This window comes from Entelurus aequoreus, linkage group LG08 (assembly GCF_033978785.1).
Source record: "Entelurus aequoreus isolate RoL-2023_Sb linkage group LG08, RoL_Eaeq_v1.1, whole genome shotgun sequence".
In the NCBI taxonomy this organism is placed as follows: Eukaryota; Metazoa; Chordata; class Actinopteri; order Syngnathiformes; family Syngnathidae; genus Entelurus; species Entelurus aequoreus.
The window spans coordinates 48457507-48475004 of NC_084738.1; the positions used below are offsets into that span (position 1 = coordinate 48457507).

General features: G+C 38.7%; 1 protein-coding gene across 5 annotated transcripts in view; it reads left to right on the top strand.

Moving 5' to 3' along the window:
- The window catches only part of smad10a (SMAD family member 10a), an 84369-nt gene that overhangs the window by 14330 nt on the left and 52541 nt on the right, over positions 1-17498 (top strand). For 4 of the 5 annotated variants that reach the window (XM_062056700.1, XM_062056697.1, XM_062056699.1 and 1 more), the window contains one exon: positions 118-193. The exons of the other annotated variant lie outside the window; for it this stretch is intronic. Coding sequence is in view for 3 of the 4 variants with exons in the window: in XM_062056697.1 (XP_061912681.1) it covers positions 118-193 (76 nt within the window). In the remaining variant the exon portion in view is untranslated. The remainder of the gene's footprint in view (positions 1-117; positions 194-17498) is intronic. 5 annotated transcript variants of the gene reach the window in all.

A 17498-nucleotide genomic window follows, 5' to 3' on the forward strand; every position in this document is an offset into this window, starting at 1 on the left:
AGCGCCCCCCGCGACCCCGAAGGGAATAAGCAGTAGAAAATGGATGGATGGATGGATAAAAATAGGATTTAAATACTATTGTATTCTAATGATTGGTCTTCACCCACTCTTTGACAGGGACTGATTCAGAACTGGGCCATCATGATCCCAGTGAACCTTCTGGTCACTCTTTGGCTGATCAGCTTAATACCAGGTAAGACAGACAACACTATCCAAGACTAAGTGCAGTGGAACCTCTAAAGTCAAATATAGTGGTACCAAAGTGGAAATCAGAATGTTTACCATAAGAAAAAAATCTAAATAGAAATCAATTTCACCCATTTGATTATGAATGTAAAGTATAGATGATCATTTAACATTTATTTGACCTTAATTGAAGATTGTTTTTGCGAAGACTGCGATGAGTGGATGGGAGAGGTAGTGTTTCTCATCTTTATCAAAGTGCAGTGGAGCGGTATAGCTCGGTTGGTAGAGTGGCCGTGCCAGCAACTTGAGGGTTCCAGGTTCGATCCCCACTTCCATCCTAGTCACTGCCGTTGTGTCCTTGGGCAAGACACTTTATCCACCTGCTCCCAGTGCCACCCACACTGGTTTAAATGTAACTTAGATATTGGGTTTCACTATGTAAAAGCGCTTTGAGTCACTAGAGAAAAGCGCTATATAATTCACTTCACAAAGTCGCAAGTGCTAACTAGGTATATTATTTTGCATCCGTACTCAATAATTAAAGTATTTTAGGTGAGACTTTTTGTCTGGCTTGATTGAACTGCAGATTGAACCAGTGATGACATCATAGAGGGGTGACAGAGCTTGGGGAGAATGACTTCCTCGTATGGAGTTGAGAGCAGGCTAACACAGGCATGTTTTGTAATAAAGACACTTTACCAACACAGGTGGACTCAGACAGTTTAGTAATACCACAACAACACTTGGGATTCTTTATCTAGGCATTTGATTTTCGCGGAATGATACGCAAGTTTACAGACTACTTTGTTACGTGCAATGTCTGACTATATGATAACCGAGATGGTATTACTGGGGAAAACATTTTGGGGAAAATATTATTTGAAAACTGAATACATGCTACTGATTACAATTGTTCATGGTAATTTCAACAACTCCAAATTTGGTCATCAAAAACTACAACTAATATGCACGTTACAATCAAACACCTGGGGCCTAATGTATTAAGCATTGGTACGCACAAAAACCTGGTGTACGCACTTTTTCCAGAGAATGTTGAGATGTATCAAGAGTGAACTCAACGTAGAAATGTGCCGTGCCTCACGCACATTTCTACATGCTGTGGATATTTTGGCAACACACAGAAGTGAGGCTGGGTAACTGTTTAAATAAAGAAATGTCAAACAATTACTCCTCGGAATGATTGATGTGCACATCAGAGACCGGTATACCGTACAATCCTAATTCAAACACGGAGTTACTGTTCAAACTGTGTGTAATGTTACAGTGGCCAAAAATATTAAATATACTTGCTAAATGAAACCCATGCCTTGTTTTTAATGAATATGTAGGCCTACTAAGCTAATGTTGGTCATTATGGTGGTACTTGGATAGCCAAGTATTTTCTGAGATGGTACTTGGTGGAGAAAGTTTGAGAACCACTATTCTAAGTAGGGATGTCCGATAATATCGGACTGCCGATATTATCGACCGATAAATGCTTTAAAATGTAATATCGGAAATTATCGGTATCTGTTTCAAAAAGTAAAATTTATGACTTTTTAAAACGCCGCTGTGTACATGGAAGTAGGGAGAAGTACAGAGCGCCAATAAACCTTAAAGGCACTGCCTTTGCGTGCCGGCCCAATCACATAATATCTACGGCTTTTCACACACACAAGTGAATGCAAGGCATACTTGATCAACAGCCATACAGATCACACTGACTGTGGCCGTATAAACAACTTTAACACTGTTACAAATATGCGCCACACTGTGAACCCACACCAAACAAGAATGACAAACACATTTCGGGAGAACATCCGCACCGTAACACAACATAAACACAACAGAACAAATACCCAGAACCACTTGCAGCACTAACTCCTCCGTGACGCTGCAATATACACCCCCCGCTACCCTATACCCTCCCCCACCTCAACCCCCCCCCCCAACCCCGCCCACCATAACCTTCTCATGCTCTCTCAGGGAGAGCATGTCCCAAATTCCAAGCTGCTGTTTTGAGGCGTGTTAAAAAAAATAACGCACTTTGTGACTTCAATAATAAATATGGCAGTGCCATGTTGGCATTTTTTTCCATAACTTGAGTTGATTTATTTTGGAAAACCTTGTTACATTGTTTAATGCATCCAGCGGGGCATCACAACAAAATTAGGCATAGTAATGTGTTAATTCCACGACTGTATATATCGGTATCGGTTGATATCCGTAATTAAGAGTTGGACAATATCGGAATATCGGATATCGGCAAAAAAGCCATTATCGGATATCTCTAATTCTAAGCAATAGCATAGTTAGAAACAGACTAAAAGCTGGCATTGTGTGCAGTTTGTGGCTTCTTGGGGAGTATTTATGTAATTGTCCTAATGTTAATCCCCGTGATGCACATTGAGCATACTGTAAGTGCCCCCTAAATTATGTATCTCGTCTTTTCAGTATCATTACAAGTCAGTGGTTAAAGTTAGTGACTTGCTGTTTTTCTGGTTAAACTACATCTTAAAATCTTTCAAACAAGCCCATGATTGTCTTTGTTAACAAAGTATAACCATGTTAAAAACCTGTGCGTAAAGTGTGAAATACTAAACCACACCTTTTTCCTCAAGCATTTACTGCTGCACCAAGTTGCAACAATAGCGGAATACAGTACTTTTTACAATGTTGCTCAAATTCTTCTTTTTAACCATTTTGCTCATTATCGTTTTCTGACTGTAGACAGTACGGCATCTCAGGCACATGACTAATTTTAATATGATTTGTGTATTTAAATGGGGATGAAGACAGAGAGTGGCCCAACCACTCCAACTAAGGCTGCAGCTAACGAATATTTTTCTATCGATTAATCTATAGATTATTTTTTTCGATTAATCGGTTAATCTATAGATTATTTTTTCGATTAATCTATAGATTGTTTTTCCTTTTACCGATTATTTTTTTATTCAAAATGAAGATGAAAAAATAAATGTAGGCCCGTTTTTTCAAAAGGCATGGCTTTTATTTACAAAAAAAAAGAAGTATGGCCACTCAGTCAACATTGACAACAACATGACTAAATATTCTGTAACAATGTAAACATTTAAAACTTTTAATATTTAACAAAATTAAAAGTAGCTTATTTGCTTTTTAATGTGCAAATATAAAAGTCAACATCCAGTGCAAATCTTAATATTCTGCAATAGTATAAGCATTTCAAAAGTAAAAGTATTGCTTATTTTGCTTTAAAATGTGCAAAAATAAAGATAAACATCCAATACAAAAAAGTGCAAAACGAAATATTCTGTAACAACAGTGTAAACATTTCAACAAAAGTGAAAGTATTGCTTATTTGCTAAAATGTGCAAAAATAAAGATAAACATCAAATACAAAAAAGTGCCAATCTAAATATTCTGGAGCACTGTAAACATTAAGTATTGCTTTTAAAATATGCAAAAATAAAGATAAACATCCAATACAAAAAAGTGCAAAACGAAATATTCTGTAACAACAGTGTAAACATTTCAACAAAAGTGAAAGTATTGCTTATTTGCTAAAATGTGCAAAAATAAAGATAAACATCCAATACAAAAAAGTGCCAATCTAAATATTCTGGAGCACTGTAAACATTAAGTATTGCTTTTAAAATGTGCAAAATAAACATCCAGTCCAACACAGTACACAATAACCAATTCTACTCATTCCAGTGAGTGACTAACAGTTGTAATGAAGAAAGGTTAGCATGTCTACATGCTTTGGTTCTTTTCTTGTTTACAATATTCCCAGCAGCTGAAAATAGGCGCTCAGAAGGGGTCGATGTGGCTGGAACTGAGAGGTAATTAGCCTTCACCTCAAGCCAGGACTTCGAGTGAGCTGAGCTGCAGTTTAAGTTTCTAGAAGGTCAACGGGCTCATAGTGATGTTACTAGTAGTTGACTGGGAGGTGTTTATTATCATTTGGGGAGAGTCCGCTGCCTGATGCTCACCTGCTAAACACCTATCTGCTCCACGCTGAAGCGCTGACTACATGCGCTCTGAATACGCACTGCTGATTGGCTGACAATGCTTTGTGTGTACCAATCAGATGGTTGTGTGGGTGGGACAATGCTGCGTGCTGAGACAGAGGCAGACGGAGCAAAGCAGCTTGTTAAGACTTTAGCTTTAGCTTAGAAACTCGTTCGGTACACCCCCGTACCGAACCGTAAGCCCCGTACCGAAACGGTTCAATACAAAACACGTACCGTTACACCCCTAGCAGATACAAATGACACATTCATGTTTTTGTGTAATGATGACAACGTATGCTCGCGCGGAAGATTGACTAGTTGATGGTTTTCTTTTCAAATGTTCGTTCATAGCCGTTGTGTTGCTATGATAGGCCATTTCCGCTCGACACAGTGTGCATACAACAACATTATTAGGCCGTTTATTGAAATACTCCCACACTTTTGACCACTTTTGGCATGCTTTTCCCCCCTCGCTCGCACCGCTCGCATCGTCTTCTTTGATCGTCTGCTTTGCGCTTCGCCATGACGGTAGTGTGACGTAAATATGCGACGCGTCGACGCACAAAAATGGCGTCGACGTATTTACGTAACCGATGGCGTCGTTTCAGCCTTAACTCCAACATATGTGCACAATTCCACATTGATTGGGATGTACAAAATAAATGTTCTTAGATTAATGTGTGCCCACACTATCTGTATTTATTTTATTTTATTTTTCTGGATTTGATCGTACACCATTTTTTAGTCCGAAGTCTCAATACATGAGGCCCCAGGTGTGTAATAAGGAGGCCTCAACAATACACAGACTGGCACATTCAACTTAAAGGGGAACTGCACTTTTTTGGAATTTTGCCTATCGTTCACAATCATTATGAAAGACATATTTTTGCCCCTTTTTGCTTCCTCGTTTCCTTGCTCCTCAAACTTTATTCTAAATCATAAATTATACCTTTTACCTTGATAGTAGAAGGACAAACACGTAATCCGACGAGTTGGCACACTATAACAGCCAATTTAGACCCGGTAATGGCGAAAATAACACAACGCTCGGTTCCACCCCTCTTTTCTTTGCGAGGATTATGAGTCATTCTTTATATGGAAATACAAGGTACATGAACATCCCAGCAGTCAGCGTCCTAATGACAAACTATTTATAGCGGCGCCATGATCACAAGCTTGTGTACAATTTCGACATGATCGACTGGTGAGGTGATAACAAATCATACCTCTCACCTGGATATAAGAAGGCTGAGGACGTATTCCGAAAAGCTGGTACACTTCGACAGCCAAATTAGACCCGGCAATGGCAGGAACGACACAAAAAGACCCTTGATTCCACCCCTCTTTTCTTCGTGAGGATTATGAGTATTCTTTATCTAAATGAGAATATATGAATATCCCAGCAGTTGGCATCCTAATGACAGTAGACCTTGCACAGTAAGTGATGTTTTATTATGTTTGTTGGCTCTCATGAAGTCTGCAGTGAGTAATATACAGTGATGCTGTTTAAAAAAAAAAAAAAGAAGCAAACTTGGTGATGCGATTTTGAAATAATGTGCCGCATATGCTTAAAATGGTCAAAATGCGTTAATATTAAATGTTATTATAAATTATAAGTGCCTGTTACTACACTACATCTATTTTTATATCATGTAAATACAACTTTAATGGAGGTGTTTGGGTGTTTTTTAAGGGCTGAATAGAGGGGCTTCCATAAGCTCCATTGTGAGCGGGCTTTTGATCGCATTTATTTAATATTTAGAATGCATAAAAAATACATCCATCGTCATATCTTTCATAATGATTGTGAACGATAGGCAAAATTCCCCAAAAAGTGCAGTTCCCCTTTAATGGCAAATCCTATAGTCTATAGCAGGGGTCGGTAACCTTTTTGGCTGAGAGAGCCATGAAAGCCAAATATAAAATATATTTCCGTGAGAGCCATATAATATTTTTTAACACTGAATACAACTAAATGCGTGCATTTTTAAGTAAGACCAACATTTTTAGAGTATAATAAGTCTATTATTCTTTTTAATAACACTGTTATTCTGAAGTTAACAATAATAAATAAAATACTTCTTACCATTAATACGACTTCTTGAACAGGTGCGGTACAAAACGGATGAATGGATTAAAATGCATGAGAATGTTTTATATTTTGAACGTTATTTTTACACTGTGATTACCAGCGGAATTATTCATTACTTATCGTGTTAAGCAGTGTCAGCTAAGATTTATCTGAGCGCCAGATGCAGTCATCAAAAGAGCCACATCTGGCTCGAGAGCCATAGGTTCCCTACCCCTGGTCTATAATAACACACCCAGGACAAACTGAAATTAATGCATTTTTTCAAATTAGAAGTGTAAGAAAACAAGAAATAACAACTGGACAGCACTGTAATTATGATCAGCTCAGTGTTTAATGTTAAATTAATAATAATGTTTTATTAAACAAATAAACATTGATTACCACGTGAACACACACAAAAGTAGTGCAAATTGGTACCTTTTGAGTACTGGTATTGAGTCCTAGGTACTGGGAATTGGAACAGTTCAAGTGTGAAAGGCACCCATCCTTAAAAAAGTAAAATAAATGAATTTATCTGATGGCTGGTGATATCGGCCGCCAGCAGTGAGACCAAGGCCAGTGTAACGATTGATGAGTAGGTTACATGAGACCCTAGAAAGTCCATTGTCTATTTTCACTATTTTCTATTTGAAAAATTGTGGTCTGTGTTCAGTGATTTAAGTTCCACTGGTTTGTGTTAAAAGACTAATGTTTGGCTGTGCTATTATTTATGGCCATACTGTATTTCTGCAACACGAGCATGTTGCTAAAGAAGGGTGTGTGACCTTGTGGACCCCTTAGTCTGCTCACTGAAATATTCAATAAGATAAAGAAGAAGCCTCAACATTTATTTCAATGAACATTCCCTGTGACATTAGATTTTTTTTAAAGAATGTCTATTGCTTCTGGGAGAGAATTTCACCTTCTACACATTTTTCTTGAGATGGCAATGGTTTTCTACTACAAACATGTATGAAGGTGTTCTATAAGTACAGTTGTTTGCTTGTATGTTTGGGGTACCTCCTATCTGCACATGGTTTGTTTGGGTTTGTCCGTGTCTTGTACAATAATAAATAGTACACTCATCTTAACCTAAAATGACATTAAGCACATACTTGACCTCAATTTGTCATGTACAATACAGTTTTTAGAGTTTAACTCAATGGCTTTGTTTGAATAATAGTTTTGTGACGATCTGTCACATCATGTCTTATTTCTCCTTCGTCTGTGTTTATTTCCTGTGTAGCGCTTTTATTTTTCGTTCCTTTTCCTACATGTCTTTCTGAGCGCTTTTTTCCCTCACCTGCCGCTGATTGGCAGCCTGGCCACAGCTGGTAGTGGTTGTCAATCAGCTGCCTTCTATAAATGCCTGCCTTGCCCTTTCATCAGGGCTTGAGGATTGTTTCTGTTACTGACTGTTAGCTGCATGCTGTGTGCATGACTGCTCATCCTGTGTTGAATATAATTAAATAATTGTCTTACCTGCACATCATCCTCCTGTCTCCTGCATCTTGGGGTCACAACTACCACAGCCATGCGAGTATGTCACAAGTTTAGTGCAACGTCCTAAACTGTCACTCATTTTACAGGAGCAAGTGTAATAATCATACAAACCCCGTTTCCATATGAGTTGTGAAATTGTGTTAAATGTAAATATAAATGGAATACAATGATTTGCAAATAATTTTCAACCCATATTCAGTTGAATATGCTACAAAGACAACATATTTGATGTTCAAACTGATAAACATTTTATTTTTTTTGCAAATAATCATTAACTTAAGAATTTGATGCCAGCAACACGTGACAAAGAAGTTGGGAAAGGTGGCAATAAATACTGATAAAGTTGAGGAATGCTCATCAAACACTTATTTGGAACATCCCACAGGTGTGCAGGCTAATTGGGAACAGGTGGGTGCCATGATTGGGTATAAAAACAGCTTCCCAAAAAATGCTCAGTCTTTCGCAAGAAAGGATGGGGCGAGGTACACCCCTTTGTCCACAACTGCGTGAGCAAGTAGTTTAACAGTTTAAGAACAACGTTTCTCAAAGTGCAATTGCATGATTTCAACATCTACGGTCCATAATATCATCAAAAGGTTCAGAGAATCTGGAGAAATCACTCCACGTAAGCGGCATTGAATGACCGTGACCTTCGATCCCTCAGACGGCACTGTATCAAAAACCGACATCAATCTCTAAAGGATATCACCACATGGGCTCAGGAACACTTCAGAAAACCACTGTCACTAATAAGGCTGAAACGACGCGTCGACGTAGTCGACGTCATCGGTTACGTAAATACGTCGACGCCGTTTTTGTGCGTCGACGCGTCGCATATTTACGTCACACTACCGTCATGGCGGACCGCAAAGCAGACGATGCGAGCGGTGCGAGCGGGGGGGGAAAAGCATGCCAAAAGTGGTCAAAAGTGTGGGAGTATTTCAATAAACGGCCTAATAATGTTGTTGTATGCACACTGTGTCGAGCGGAAATGGCCTATCATAGCAGCACAACGGCTATGAACGAACATTTGAAAAGAAAACCATCAACTAGTCAATCGTCCGCGCGAGCATACGTTGTCATCATTACACAAAAACATGAATGTGTCATTTGTATCTGCTAGGGGTGTAACGGTACGTGTTTTGTATTGAACCGTTTCGGTACGGGGCTTTCGGTTCGGTACGGGGGTGTACCGAACGAGTTTCTAAGCTAAAGCTAACTTTAGCTGCTAAAGTCTTAACAAGCTGCTTCGCTCTTCTGCCTCTGTCTCAGCACGCAGCATTGTCCCACCCACACAACCACCTGATTGGTACACACGCAGCATTGTCCCACCCACACAACCATCTGATTGGTACACACAAAGCATTATCAGCCAATCAGCAGTGTGTATTCAGAGCGCATGTAGTCAGCGCTTCAGCGTGGAGCAGATAGGTGTTTAGCAGGTGAGCATCAGGCAGCGGACTCTCCCCAAATCATAATAAACACCTCCCAGTCAACTACTAGTAACATCACTATGAGCCCGTTGACCTTCTAGAAATATAAACTGCAGCTCAGCTCACTCGCAGTCCTGGCTTGAGGTGAAGGCTAATTACCTCTCAGTTCCAGCCACATCGACCCCTTCTGAGCGCCTATTTTCAGCTGCTGGGAATATTGTAAACAAGAAAAGAACCAAACATGTACACATGCTAACCTTTCTTCATTACAACTGTTAGTCACTCACTGGAATGAGTAGAATTGGTTATTGTGTACTGTGTTGGACTGGATGTTTATTTTGCACATTTTAAAAGCAATACTTAATGTTTGCAGTGCTCCAGAATATTTAGATTGGCACTTTTTTGTATTGGATGTTTATCTTTATTTTTGCACATTTTAGCAAATAAGCAATACTTTCACTTTTGTTGAAATGTTTACACTGTTGTTACAGAATATTTTGTTTTGCACTTTTTTTTGTACTGGATGTTTATCTTTATTTTTGCACATTTTAAAGTAAAATAAGCAATACTTTTACTTTTGAAATGCTTATACTATTGCAGAATATTAAGATTTGCACTGGATGTTGACTTTTATATTTGCACATTAAAAAGCAAATAAGCTACTTTTAATTTTGTTAAATGTTAAAAGTTTTAAATGTTTACATTGTTACAGAATATTTAGTCATGTTGTTGTCAATGTTGACTGAGTGGCCATACTTCTTTTTTTTTGTAAATAAAAGCCATGCCTTTTGAAAAAACGGGCCTACATTTATTTTTTCATCTTCATTTTGAATAAAAAAATAATCGGTAAAAGGAAAAATAATCTATAGATTAATCGGAAAAAATAATCTATAGATTAACCGATTAATCGAAAAAATAATCTATAGATTAATCGATAGAAAAATAATCGTTAGCTGCAGCCTTAGTCACTAAATACAGCTTGTCACTACATCTGTAAGTGCAAGTTAAAGCTCTACTATGCAAAGCGGAAGCCATTTATCAACAACATCCAGACACGCCACAGGCTTCTCTGGGCCCGAGATCATCTAAGATGGACTCATGCAAAGTGGAAAAGTGTTCTGTGGTCTGACGAGTCCACATTTCAAATTGTTTTTGGAAATATTCGACATCGTGTCATCCGGACCAAAGGGGAAGCGAACCATCCAGACTGTTATCGACGCAAAGTTCAAAAGCCAGCATCTGTGATGGTATGGGGGTGCATTAGTGCTTAAGGCATGGGTAACTTACACATCTGTGAAGGCACCATTAATGCTGAAAGGTACATACAGGTTTTGGAACAACATATGCTGCCATGTAAGCGCCATCTTTTTCATGGACGCCCCTGCTTATTTCAGCAAGACAATGCCAAGCCACATTCAGCACGTGTTACAACAGCGTGGCTTCGTAAAAAAAGAGTGCGGGTACTTTCCTGGCCTGCCTGCATTCCAGACCTGTCTCCCATCGAAAATGTGTGGCGAATTATGAAGCGTAAAATACGACAGCGGAGACCCCGGACTGTTGAACGACTGAAGCTCTACATAAAACAAGAATGGGAAAGAATTCCACTTTCAAAGCTTCAACAATTAGTTTCCTCAGTTCCCAATCGTTTATTGAGTGTTGTTAAAAGAAAAGGTGATGTAACACAGTGGTGAACATGCCCTTTCCCAACTACTTTGGCACGTGTTGCAGCCATGAAATTGTAAGTTAATTATTATTTGCAAAAAAAAAATAAAGTTTATGAGTTTGAACATCAAATATCTTGTCTTTGTAGTGCATTCAATTGAATATGGGTTGAAAAGGATTTGCAAATCATTGTATTCCGTTTATATTTACATCTAACACAATTTCCCAACTCATATAAAAACGGGGTTTGTAATTAAATCATTAACAGTTCACGTGTCGCTCAAATCTATCCATCAATTTTCGGGGCCGAAAGGTGAACGCACAAGACTCACATCCAGTAATTATAACAGGGGGACTGTCAATGAGCATTGAACAGGCTGACAATCACACAAATTAATGCCAGAATAAACACAACTTCTTTGCTACAGGAAATTAAAACAACACGTGCAAACTTGTTTGCGCCCGCAAAGATAATTTACTAAGCTCATACGGTGAGCAAAATAAAGATCGCAGTCCTTTTAGTGTCTGTCTTCAAGAATATGCAGATTATATGCTGATCATTAGGATGCCCACACCACTGGGAGAAGGAATTAGTGTTTTATAAAAAACTATAACTGCATGCTTGCAGACTGGCAGTTGCGCAGAAATGGTTGTGAGAAAGGAGGCGATAGCACTGCAGCTCCGTCCTACTTATTCTTGTTAACATATATGTCAATAATACAAATATTAGACATATTGCCTATTCAGCTATATCATTTTATAACTTTTAGCTGCTGAATGACTTAAGGGGCTGATTAAAACAAGGTCAATTGATGTGTTTTTGTTAATGATGATTGTTTTTTATATATAAATGAAACAAACTTTTTGCAATATGCATTTTCCTGCAATTGGAACATTCCAGCGCACTTGTGCAGTTAGTGCCAGCGACTCCCAGGGCAGCCTTTCAGCGTGCTAAAAATGGGTTCCATTGTAAATACACTGCAGGACTGCCTCTAAAATACCCAGAAAAAGTGGTACATGTTTTCTATATGTTTCAAAACATAGCAAAACGCAACAGGTAGGAGCATGAAAATATGGACATGCAATAAATTAGTGTTTCCATGGTGAAAATCGCATAGTACATGCAAAATATCATCTTAATAGGTTGGTCTACACTAGTTATCAATGCAGTCTTAGTCGACCACTCGCAACACACCCACTAATAGGACACCCAATTTTAAGTTTTGCACAAGCTGTGTAGGGCGTGGTATTTGGCCCATATACTTTTTCTTTAACCGAATGGGAATTTGGCACGCCTCTGTACAAAATCGAAGGCATCATTCCAAAAATCAGAACCCAAATATATTTACTGTTACATCCCTAGTATTTAGAGTAGGATTGGGTCACGAAATTCAGTTCCATAATGGCACTGGTGCTTAAAGGCCTACTGAAAGCCACTACTAGCGACCACGCAGTCTGATAGTTTATATATCAATGATGAAATCTTAACATTGCAACACATGCCAATACGGCCGGGTTAACTTATAAAGTGACATTTAAAACTTCCCGGGAAATATCCGGCTGAAACGTCGCGGTATGATGACGTATGCGCGTGACGAAGTCAGAGTAACAGAAGTTATGGTACCCGTAGAATCCTATACAAAAAGCTCTGTTTTCATTTCATAATTCCACAGTATTCTGGACATCTTTTGCAATTTGTTTAATGAACAATGAAGGCTGCAAAGAAGACAGTTATAGGTGGGATCGGTGTATTAGCAGCGGACTACAGCAACACAACCAGGAGGACTTTGTTGGAGCGCTAGCCGCGCTAGCCGCCGACCTCACCTTGACTTCCTATGTCCCCGGGCCGCCAAACGCATCGGGTGAAGTCCTTCGTCCTTCTGCCGATCGCTGGAACGCAGGTGAGCACGGGTGTTGATGAGTAGATGAGGGCTGGCTGGCGTAGGTGGAGAGCTAATGTTTTTAGCATAGCTCTGTGAGGTCCCGTTGCTAAGTTGCTAAGTTAGCTTCAATGGCGTCGTTAGCACAGCATTGTTGACCTTCGCCAGCCTGGAAAGCATTAACCGTGTATTTACATGTCCACGGTTTAATAGTATTGTTGATTTTCTATCTATCCTTCCAGTCAGGGGTTTATTTTTTTGTTTCTATATGCAGTTAAAGCACGATGCTATCACGTTAGCTCGTAGCTAAAGCATTTCGCCGATGTATTGTCGTGGAGATAAAAGGCACTGAATGTCCATTTCGCGTTCTCGACTCTCATTTTCAAGAGGATATAGTATCCGAGGTGGTTTAAAATACAAATCCGTGATCCACAATAAAAAAAGGAGAGTGTGGAATCAAATGAGCCAGCTTGTACCTAAGTTACGGTCAGAGCGAAAAAAGATACGTCCATCACTGTCTCTCAAGTCCTTCACTGTAACGTTCCTCATCTACGAATCTTTCATCCTCGCTCAAATTAATGGGGTAATCATCACTTTCTCGGTCCGAATCTCTCTTGCTCCATTGTAAACAATGGGGAATTGTGAGGAATACTAGCTCCTGTGACGTCACGCTACTTCCGGTACAGGCAAGGCTTTTTTTTATCAGCGAGCAAAAGTTGCAAATTTTATCGTCGATTTTCTCTACTAAATCCTTTCAGCAAAAATATGGCAATATCGTGAAATGATCGAGTACGACACATAGAATGGATCTGCTATTCCCGTTTAAATAAAAAAAAATCATTTCAGTAGGCCTTTAAGTTAATGCTATTAACCAAACCGAAAATTAAATAGCCATTTCTTAATTTTGGTGCTAAACAGACAATAGCTACTATCATCAACACAAATTGCTGCACTTAAAGAAGTGTAATGTTGGTGAAATAAGAATCAGGCAGGATGACACAAATTAACCTTTTATTGGCATCCAGAACAGCTGATGGTTTTACAGACAAATGCAATCCACACATTAAAATCTTCCAACACTCTTTTTACACCTCTTCTTCACTCCCAGGCTAGCTCCAACACAGCATGCAAATGTTACTATCCAGTAATAATGTGGTCATTGAAATATTAGTTTGCTAATTTTTAATTGAATTATAGCGCACTATAAATAGGTCGGGAGGGGCATCTTTTTCTTTGTGTGTGGCCACACAATAAAAAGTTATTTTTTAGGTTAAAGAAAAAAAATATGGGTTGCAACACAATATTTGGTTGGTTGGTTGGTTGAAGTTTAATTCGAACATGTTTACAGTTTCAATATGATACATCACATATTTTCTTTTTGTTTTCTTTACAACATGTCCAAAAGGAGTAGTGTACAGCTCCACTAATGGACATTGGAGTGTTACTTTCAAAGGCAAAATAAAGTATTGCTAGAAACATAATTTTATATGGGACTTTATTGTATTATATGTATAGTACATGTTCCAAAAAGAAAAAAGCATAAAACACCACCAGAATTAGAGATATTACAAGTCAAAGTGATGAAGCTTACTGTTACGCTCATGACTCGGTGTAACTAAACATTACCCTATAAGATGAAGGCAATTGCATTTTATTGATATTTGAAATGCATTCAATGTTTATAAATGAATATTTAAATATACTAAATGTAAAAAAGGGAATAAATATTCAAAATAAGATCATTAAATGAAATATAGTTTGGTTACGCCATCATGAGCGCAACACAAGGATGTAAAAGTTTCAACTACAATTCTAAATAAGATGTCAAAAGCAAACTGAAATCAAATACACACAGCTTAAAGATTGATCAATACCTATTTAAATTTAGTAATACATAAATATAATGATTTATCAAAATATAAAAGAAATATACCTGAACAGAACGCTCATGATGGTTACACCAAAAAGTAACGCTATGAATCGCGTTTTTCCAAGTTTTTGGGGCATATTTATGCTATTTCCAAGCATATCCTTTTTATTATCGTTGATTTTAAATGGTCAAACTAATGCATATTATACATGCATGCACTAGTAAACAAAAAAAAGTCATATTTATTTTGATTGTTACATTTTGAAGTACATTTGTGCAGGTGGGTGCGTATGTACCCATTACCAGAGCTGTACAAAGTAGGCAGAAAGAACAAATATGTTCTCTTACTATTCTTAATTTGTACACAATGTATTGTGTACAATTCTTAATAAAACAGTTCTCTTCATAAATAGTAAAGTCAGTTATGATTCACTTAATGAGATTAATTATATCTATAAATTCATGAAATTTTTTCCAAATTCTTTTCCCTTGTACTTTACAAACACTTGTAGCTTAATGAGAGCCAACAAACATAATTTACTGTAATAGGTCTGCTGTCATTAAGATGCCGACTGATAGAATCTTGTTATATTCCCGTTTAGATGACGAATTACTCATATTCCCAGCAAAGAAAATGGGGGTGGAACCAAGCGTTTTTCCATATTGGCTGTCAAAGTGTACCAACTTGTCGGAGTACGTCCTCATTCTTCTACTATCCAGGTGAAAGGCATGATTCATGATCGAGAATAAACTTTCATGATCACTGAGGCGAGGAAGCAGTTCACCAGTCGATGATATAAAACATAGGCACACAAGCTAGTGATCACGGTGCCGCTATAAATAGAATCAGAATCAGAATCAGAATAGTTTTATTGCCATTGTTTGAGAACGGGTTCACAAACTAGGAATTTTTCTTGGTGCAAATGTGCGACATAAAACACATATAACACATATTTGGTATAAAAAGAGCTGTGACTGAGCTATCAGATAGACTTAGAAGGGATTCAAGGAATTCAAGGAGCTGCTGTTAGGAGTTCTTGTTCATTTGCCTGATGGCCGAGGGGAAAAAACTGTTCAGGTGGCGGGAGGTGTGGGTCTGGATGGAGCGTAGTCTCCTGCCTGAGGGGAAAGGGGAGAATAGTGTGTGTCCACGGTGAGAAGAGTCAGCTGTGATCCGACCCACACGCCTCCTGGTCCTGGAGGAGAACAAGTCCTGGAGGGATGGGAGCTTGCAGCCAATCACCTTCTCCGCAGCACGTACGATGCGTTGCAGTCTATTCTTATCCTGGACTGTGGCGCCGGGGAACCACACTGTGATGGAGGAGGTCAGGATGGACTCTATGATGGCTGAGTAAAACTGCACCAGCATCTCGGTCGGCACCTTAAGTTTCCTCAGCTGCCGCAGGAAGTACATCCTCTGCTGGGCCTTCTTGATGAGGGAGCTGATGGTCAGCTCCCACTTGAGGTCCTGGGTGATGGTGGTGCCCAAGAAACGGAAGGAGTCCACAATGGGGACGGGGGTGGGAGAGTCAATCAGGGTGAGGGGGGATGGTGGGGCTGTGACTTTCCTGAAGTCCATGATCATCTCCACTGTTTTCTGTTTGTCTGAGTTAGTGCTTATAATAACAATATCACTAATACTCAAGTCACAAAATGTAAATGGAGTATTATTGGTGGTTTTTGAATGGTTATTTATTGGATTTTATGGGCGGAATAGAGGACCGCCCATTGGCTCCATTGTAGCGGACTAGGAATGTCCGATAATGGCTTTTTGCCGATATCCGATATTCCGATATTGTCCAACTCTTAATTACCGATACCGATATCAACCGATACCCATATATACAGTCGTGGAATTAACACATTATTATGCCTAGTTTGGACAACCAGGTATGGTGAAGATAAGGTCCTTTTTAAAAAAATTTATAAAATAAAATAAGATAAACAAATTAAAAACATTTTCTTGAATAAAAAAGAAAGTAAAACAATATAAAAACAGTTACATAGAAACTAGTAATTAATGAAAATGAGTAAAATTAACTGTTAAAGATTAGTACTATTAGTGGACCAGCAGCACGCACAATCATGTGTGCTTACGGACTGTATCCCTTGCAGACTTTATTGATATATATTGATATATAATGTAGGAACCAGAATATTAATAACAGAAAGAAACAACCCTTTTGTGTGAATGAGTGTGAATGAATGTAAATGGGGGAGGGAGTTTTTTTGGGGTGGTGTACTAATTGTAAGTGTATCTTGTGTTTTTTATGTTGATTTAATAAAAATTAAAAAAAAACGATACCGATAATAAAAAAACGATACCGATAATTTCCTATATTACATTTTAAAGCATTTATCGGACTATTATTTATGTTTATTTACGAGTTCGAATGCATTAAAAAAAATACATCCGTCATGAGTGTGAAGGATAGGCAAACTTCCAAAAAAGTGCAGTTCCCCTTTAACATCGGGGAAGAAGGAGCTGACTAAAAAGGAGCACAGACAGTGGGAGAACGGGGGGCATCAGGAGGGGCCGTGTGTGTGTCTTTCAGCCTGTGTTCAGTTCTCAGAGACATGGCAGTGTCAGGCTGACAATCACTCTGCCGTTCAGTCGAACAACGAGAACGAAGCACTTCCTACTGACTTGTGATTGGTCAGACCGTGCTCAAGCCCATGATTGAGTATTTATAAGGGTGCGTGGTCTAGGTGTGGTCTGTGCGTGCCAAGCCACGCATATGTCTGCGACCAATTCCAAGTAGATTGCCATGTAACTAAGAAATATGCTTGGATTTGTGCACGCGAACACTGTAATAAATCTGAATTTTTACTTGCATACGCCGTTTTTTAAATTTGAACGTACATCTATTTTCAGTAGGAAAGTCACACAACTGTTGT